This window comes from Diaphorina citri, unplaced genomic scaffold, assembly GCF_000475195.1.
Source record: "Diaphorina citri unplaced genomic scaffold, Diaci psyllid genome assembly version 1.1 scaffold2742, whole genome shotgun sequence".
NCBI lineage: Eukaryota > Metazoa > Arthropoda > Insecta > Hemiptera > Psyllidae > Diaphorina > Diaphorina citri.
In genome coordinates this window covers 21,246-28,763 of record NW_007380159.1, presented here as the reverse complement: position 1 = coordinate 28,763, position 7,518 = coordinate 21,246, and the positions used below count along the sequence as shown (strand labels likewise).

The window sequence follows — 7,518 nt, the reverse complement described above, 5'->3', positions numbered from 1 at the left end:
CTGTTTGGAAAGTATGTATTACTAAATGTTTGGTTTGTTAAGAAACCAATATCCCCTCACCCAGTAATGTTGTGTGAGTACTTTCATACCCAACGCAACGTCTTGTCTAATATGGAGAGGAGGCTAAGTAATAGCTCTCTCATGAAATAATGGTTTGTGTGTGTAAATACCTACTGTTGGGGTTGAAACATTTTACTGAGTTGTTATGCAACTAATGGGAAAAGTCGCAAAAGATGTAATTAGGTTTCAGTGATAAGCACCAAATAGTTGATGGCCCTTCTTATAATAATAGTGCTTATTTATACTGCTCGCATAGGACTGAAAAGTCCCATTACTCCAGCAGTAGGCTACTAGTATTATCGTGGTCAAATTCTCAAATTATATTGAGGATAAAATTCTATACCTAGCCTGGGATTGAACCCACCCCCTTACTAGGTGAGCGTCTTGACCACTACACCACTGAGGCAGGTATGTGGTGTCAATCTTTCCCAAATCCAAAATTTTGTCTGATGTCCATACAAGACTAAAGGCAACTGAATAGCTTTTTTTATTGGGTAACTTTAAATTTCCATTCCGAAATTCTCTTTAACTCCCTTAATAATCTTAATGTTGTGATGTTGTAAAATAAATATTGTTTTCTTATTTATCTAATTTATGGTGTACAAAAATACATTTGTAATTTTTACAAAGCAACTCGATTTCTTTTTCCTTCCATTTACCGTAGCTTAAAAAACAACAGCACATATCATCTAGTTTTATTTATTATTATTTTTTCGTAAAGGTATTCCGAGTAAAATAGAATATACCTTGTTTATACTACCAGCATAGGACTGAAAAGTCCCTTTACTCTCGCAGTCTAAACAAGGTAGAATATACCTTGTTTATACTACCAGCATAGGACTGAAAAGTCCCTTTACTCTCGCAGTCTAAACAAGGTCTTATATATTTGATTGGTAATGGCATTTGATTGGTAATGGTAATTTGATTGGATTGGTAATCGGACACTTTTAAGAAAGTGACATTACATTTTATGGAAAAATATTTCACCGTGTATTCAAGTACACCAAAAAAACTTCGACCCTGCCCACTTCCGGTGTGCAAGCCTGGTGTGATACCCACGCGGCCATGTAGTTTGTTCTAAGGGGGTGACTTTAATATAAATATTGCCTATGTTCAATTTCAAACTGTTAGCCAGCCAGCCTAGTTAGCTTGGTTGGTGGCGTGTCTGCCTTGTAAGCGCTAGGCCGCGGGTTCGATCATCCATTTATTGGCCTTGCTCGGCGTAGCTTAACATAGGTGACGCTAAAACCGGTCTTAAATGATCGACTGACGTGTTATCTATTTTTTTTTTTTTTTTTTTTTTTTTTTTTTTTTTGTGCAAATTTAGCTAGTTGAATAATTGGGGAATGGGGAGGGGTAGCAGCTTTAAGTAATAGGGAAGGCATTATAATTTTTGAATGGTCTTCCTCTGCAAATTACTTTATACCGCTACTGGGGTTCGAACCAGAATCCCCTCCGATCATGGCAATGTTTTAGCACTTACAATACTAACAAAACCATGGCTGACAAAAAGTTCGCTAAAAAACAGTCTAGCTGAAAATAGGCAAATAATAAATAAAAACACCAAATAGATTTTTATAAAAGAGAAAAAAGTAGGTATCCTCAATTAATTCTTTAATTTAACGCAAGAGTCTAACAGAACTTTAGAAGTATCAAAATACAATAAAATTACAATATTTTCATATTATTATTATTATACTCATCAGGTAATGCCGACAATAAATAAATAAAAATCTATTAACATAATGCAGTAACCAATTTCAATATTTACAGAAAATAGCTTGAGACCGAGTTGGACAGATTATGTGAAACTCGATTCCTATGATCCGTTCAGATCACACTCCAGTCACAGTACGTTCAATGAACGGTCTAATAATTTACATGTGATTAGATGAGAGTGAGTATACATTGTATCAAAAGTAAGATTTGACTATACTGTGACCTGAACGGATGGTTGGAATCGGGGTTAAAGGCTTGAAAACACTAAAACAGAGCCGGCTTCGAAAGACGAAATTACCGGGTTTAGTGTAAGTGGAAGCGGTTTCTTCTGATTAACCATTTGAAATTTTGCATAAGGGAAGAAGAATTAAAATTTTACGAAGTGCATGTTTTTTTCAAAGGTTGATCTGTGATACAGGCCCTAAATGCAGCTTGGAGAGGCTCAATAATAATAAACCAGAAAAAAATAATCCTCGAAATTATAAATAGTTTCACTATTAACTTCTGCTTTAGCAATCTAATTGATTTTAATGAAAGTGGCAGGATTTTACTTGAACCAAGTACAATGTTAGGTCGCAGGTTCGATTCCCGCCCGAAGCAGATTTCATCCTAAAGGGATAAGGTTCGTTCTCGGAACGGCTGGCTTTCTCCGATCCTGTTCCAGGTTTTAGCAATTAATTTCGCCATGTTCACTTCACTCTCTTCTTTTCCGTCCGAATTTTCCTCTTCTCCTCACTCCCAGACTCTGAACTTGAATCAGAGGAAGATGAAGACGAAGAACTTGAACTTCTCGCTCGTTTTCCCTTCCTAATCTCCACCACTTTCACTACCTTCCCACGGGACTTCTTCTTCGACCCTTTCGGGGCGTCCCTCTTTTTCTTTCCTTTGGCGGACTCCTTTTTGGTCGCTTTCTTGGATTTCTTACTCGCCCTACTATCACTGTCGGAGCTAGAATCAGTAGATCCGTCTGAAGATGAATCTTTTTTACTTCTACCGTCCTTTCTAGGCGCACTTTCGGGGCGTCCCTCTTTTTCTTTCCTTTGGCGGACTCCTTTTTGGTCGCTTTCTTGGATTTCTTACTCGCCCTACTATCACTGTCCGAGCTAGAATTGGTAGATTCGCCTGAAGATGAATCTTTTTTACTTTTACCGTCCTTTTTAGGCGCGCCTTTAATTTGGGCGTTGCCTTTTTCCTCTTCCCTGGTCGGTTTTGATTTTGATTTCTTATTTGCGGGAGCATCACTGTCACTGTCCGAACTAGAATCATCCGAGGACCTTTTTGTATCTCGCTCGCTTTTGTCCTTTTTTCCGTCGCTTTTACGTGATTTCTTCACTTTCTTCTTCGCTCTCTCGCTATCCGAGGTGGATTCCTCGCTACTACTACTTTCGGCTTTCTTAGGCACTCGCTTCACTTTCTTCTTCGCTCTCTCGCTATCCGAGGTGGATTCCTCGCTACTAGTTTTGTCCTTTTTTCCGTCGCTTTTACGTGATTTCTTCACTTTCTTCTTCGCTCTCTCGCTATCCGAGGTGGATTCCTCGCTGCTGCTACTACTTCACACATAATCGATGGCCATCGATAGATGTCGACTGAAATCGTCCACACTGCCTCGACAACATGGATTCACCTCGTTGATCGACGTCCGTCGACTATGTGTGAACGCAGCTTAACAACGAAGGTCTTATCGTCCCGAAATCGAACAGAGAAGGACAGAATAGGAGAAAGCCAGCTGTTCCCAGAACGAACTTTCCTGTTTAGAATAAAGTTTGCCCCGCGCGGGAATCGAACCCGTGATCTACCGCTTATAGGGCAGGCGCGCTATCTTTCAAGCTGAAGGTCCGTTCCCACTTGTGAGTTTCATGCGATTTCCCCCCCCCAATGTCCTGTAGGCAATGTACCTACCTTCTACATCCAGTGGCTAAACCACTCCCTGGTCCAGGGCCTCTGGAACAATGTGTTTCTCTTCTCCAACGTCTCCATGTTTATTCTACTTCCCTTCTCCTACCTGTTCACCGAGTCCGAGGGACTCTACTGTCGTAAGGTAAGCTCCAGTAAGCCCAGCTTACACTCAAGTAAGCCCAGCTTACACTCAAGAAAGCCCAACTTACACTCAAGAAAGCCCAGCTTACACTCAAGTAAGCCCAGCTTACACTCAAGTAAGCCCAGCTTACACTCAAGTAAGCCCAGCTTACACTCAAGTAATTTTTTTTTTAAAAAAAAAAGATGAGTGTTCCACCACCGTTTTTATTTCGTAGCAATGAAATTTTGTCCTTTTTTCCGTCGCTTTTACGTGATTTCTTCACTTTCTTCTTCGCTCTCTCGCTATCCGAGGTGGATTCCTCGCTGCTGCTGCTACTACTACCTTCGGCTTTCTTAGGGACTCGCTTTACTTTTTTCTTCGCTCTCTCGCTATCCGAGCTCGAACCTTCGCTACTACTGTCGCTACTCGAGCTGCTGGAACTACTGTCTCGCTTCCGTTTCATCTTGATCACTTTCACCAGCTTTCCCTTCTTGTAGTATTTCTTCTTGGTGACTTGTTCGCTGGAACTAGAGCTGGAACTATCACTAGACGAGCCGTCACTGGAACTACTATCACTAGAACTACTCCGACGTCGTTTGCGTTTCTTTTTGACGTCCGTCGCACGCTTGCGTTTCCTCCCATCTCTAGAACTGGTAACTGATTTGTTTCTCTCCTGTTTCGCAACGGATTCGTCACGCTCCTGACTGTCGCGCGGTTTCCCGTCGCGCTCTCTACTAGCGTCACGCATTTTGTTTCGGCCGGTAGATTCGCTTCGTTCGGCTAGGTTCGTTTCCCCATTCGGCCTGTCTCGTGACCCGTCTTCATGTCTCCTATCCCGGTGAACTTCGTTTCGTCTCGTCTTATCGGAATGTCTCCCTTCTCGCCCCGGAGTCTCACTTCTCTCCCGCTTTGTGTGTCCTTCCTCTCTACCCGTTTCAATATCCCGCCCATGATACCGATCCCCGCTTTGCCCGTCACACGAGCCGTCACTGGAACTACTATCACTAGAACTACTCCGACGTCGTTTGCGTTTCTTTTTGACGTCCGTCGCACGCTTGCGTTTCCTTCCGTCTCTAGAACTGGTAACTGATTTGTTTTTCTCCTGTTCCGCAACGGATTCGTCACGCGGTTTCCCGTCGCGCTCTCTACTAGCGTCACGCATTTTGTTTCGGCTGGTAGATTCGCTTCGTTCGGCTAGGTTCGTTTCCCCATTCGGCCTATCTCGTGACCCGTCTTCATGTCTCCTATCCCGGTGAACTTCGTTTCGTCTCGCCTTATCGGAATGTCTCCCTTCTCGCCCCGAAGTCTCACTTCTCTCCCGCTTTGTTTGTCCTTCCTCTCTACCCGTTTCAATATCCCGCCCATGATACCGATCCCCGCTTTGCCCGTCATCTCGTCGACCCGAATGAGACTTCGGTTGATCTCGTGAAGACTCGTGTCCGAATCGTGCAGACTCGGCACTTGTCGGTGTACTTCGACTGATTCCGTTGTGCCGTCTCGAATCGTCGCTATTGTGGTGCGATCTATCGGATTTCTCCTCCCTGTGCGAGCGCCCTCCTCTGTGATTGATTTCGTTACTTCGTTCTGTTGCGCTCCTACTGACACTTCTCTCATCACTTCGGTCGCGATGGATTCTTTCGTTTTCACGTCTCTCAGAATTATCACTTCTTTTGTGTCTCTCATGTCTACTTCCCCTCTCCCCCTTCTCTCTTCTCCTTTCTCGAGCTTCGTCAAAGCTCGGCCTAGTTCGCGGTTTCTTGTACTTCGACTGATTCCGTTGTGCCGTCTCGAATCGTCGCTATTGTGGTGCGATCTATCGGATTTCTCCTCCCTGTGCGAGCGCCCTCTGTGATTGATTTCGTTACTTCGTTCTGTTGCGCTCCTACTGGCACTTCTCTCATCACTTCGGTCGCGATGGATTCTTTCGTTTTCACGTCTCTCAGAATTATCACTTCTTTTGTGTCTCTCATTATCACTTCTTTCGTGTCTCTCATTTCTCTCATGTCTACTTCCCCTCTCCCCCTTCTCTCTTCTTTCTCGAGCTTCGTCAAAGCTCGGCCTAGTTCGCGGTTTCTCGTGCGAGCTTCCCGAAGTACTCGTGCTGGCGCCACGATCGCCGTTTTGAACTGGCGAAGGGCGAGGGCTTCCATGGTCCAATGTGAAGCTGGACTCTGAACTGCTGTGCGCTTCGCCCCGGCCCGATGTTGAATGTTTGGAAGATTTTGAATTTTCCCGCCGCTCTTTCGAATGATTTTCCTTCCGTTGGGAACTTCTCTCTTTTTCGGTCCGTTTGTGACGATTGGAATTCGTGTCTTCTGATTGGTTACTTCTCGAACGGTTAGGACTGGACTGTCTTGACGGAGTAGAATATAGAGAATAACAGAATAGAATAGAATATAAACTAGAGTGGAAAATTATAGAATAGAATAGGTAGGCATAGGTAACATAGCAAAATAAATTAAGGTAGAGTAGAAAATAATAGAATAGAATACATCTTGTTTATACTGCAGGGATAGGACTTAAAAGTCCCTTTACCCCTGCAGCCTAACCTAGATGTATTTTTTATATGACCAAGAATTTTGGTGCCCGATGTTGAATGTTTGGAAGATTTTGAATTTTCCCGCCGCTCTTTCGAATGATTTTCCTTCCGTTGGGAACTTCTTTCTTTTTCGGTCCGTTTGTGGCGATTGGGATTCGAGTCTTCTGATTGCTTACTTCCCGAACGGTTAGGACTGGACTGTCTTGAGTCTTTAGAATGGGAATGGTTTTCAGTCTTCCGTTTGACATATTTAAAGTCTTCTTCTTTGATTGCTGAATTTTCATCGATATCTTTGCTTCTAGAATAGACCTCGTCTTTAGAATAATGGGCATCTTCTTTGTTTTGTTTCGAAGTTTTGCTCAGTTTGACATATTTAAAGTCTTCTTCTTTGATTGCTGAATTTTCATCGATATCTTTGCTTCTAGAATAGACCTCGTCTTTAGAATAATGAATATCTTCTTTGTTTTGTTTCGAAGTTTTGCTCGAAGTTCTTTCCGAATCACCCCGACTGTGTCTTCTCTTCTCTCTCCTTCCTTCACTTTCATCACGGTCGCTCTCTTCTCTCTTTCGTCCTTCTTCACTCCTCTCTTTATTCCGTTTCTCTCTCCCGTCATTCCTTTCCCGTTCTTCCTTGCCTATCACTCTCTCATCTTCACGATGTCTACCGCTTCTCCCGCGTTCTCGCCCGTCAATTCTTTCATCCTCGCGAGTTCTACGTTCACTTCTCTCATCCCGCGGACTTTCACCGTTTCTACTGCTGGCAGTTTCTCTTCTCCCTGATTTTTCGTCTTTCCCACCTCTCTCTTTCTCTTCTTTATTTCTTCTGCCCGCTTCTTTTCTTTCGTGGTTATATGCTCTCCGTTCTTCTTCTTCTTTCCTATCTTTCCTTTCATAATTATTCGTTCTTCTCTCTCCCCTTTCGTTCTCTTCTCTATTTCTCCTATCTTTTCTTTCGTACTCATTGGGTCTTCTTTCACCATTTCTCTCAGTCCGTCCTCCATTCTGTCTCCTATCATCGCGCGGTCCTCTTTCTCTTCTTCCTCCTTCTTCTCGTCTATCTCTTCCTTCTCCTCCTCTTCCTCCCTTCTCCTCCACATGTTCCACTCCTCTCCCCTTACCTTTCCATTAGTGACCTATATTTGGCAAAAAATGGGCCGTTTTGCAAAAGAAATTGCAAATTTAA

At 43.2% G+C, this 7,518-nt stretch overlaps 1 protein-coding gene across 1 annotated transcript in view; it reads right to left on the bottom strand.

The window, feature by feature from the left end:
• Positions 1 to 1,736: 1,736 nt before the first annotated feature.
• The window catches only part of LOC103519477 (filaggrin-like), a 6,029-nt gene continuing 247 nt past the window's right edge, over positions 1,737 to 7,518 (bottom strand). The window contains exons 2-7 of the mRNA XM_026830962.1: positions 6,749 to 7,457; positions 6,388 to 6,625; positions 5,603 to 5,999; positions 4,136 to 5,312; positions 2,838 to 3,237; positions 1,737 to 2,682 (exon numbers count right to left, since the gene is read on the bottom strand). Of these exons, the coding sequence (XP_026686763.1) occupies positions 2,469 to 2,682; positions 2,838 to 3,237; positions 4,136 to 5,312; positions 5,603 to 5,999; positions 6,388 to 6,625; positions 6,749 to 7,457 (3,135 nt within the window). The 3' untranslated portion in view covers positions 1,737 to 2,468. The remainder of the gene's footprint in view (positions 2,683 to 2,837; positions 3,238 to 4,135; positions 5,313 to 5,602; positions 6,000 to 6,387; positions 6,626 to 6,748; positions 7,458 to 7,518) is intronic.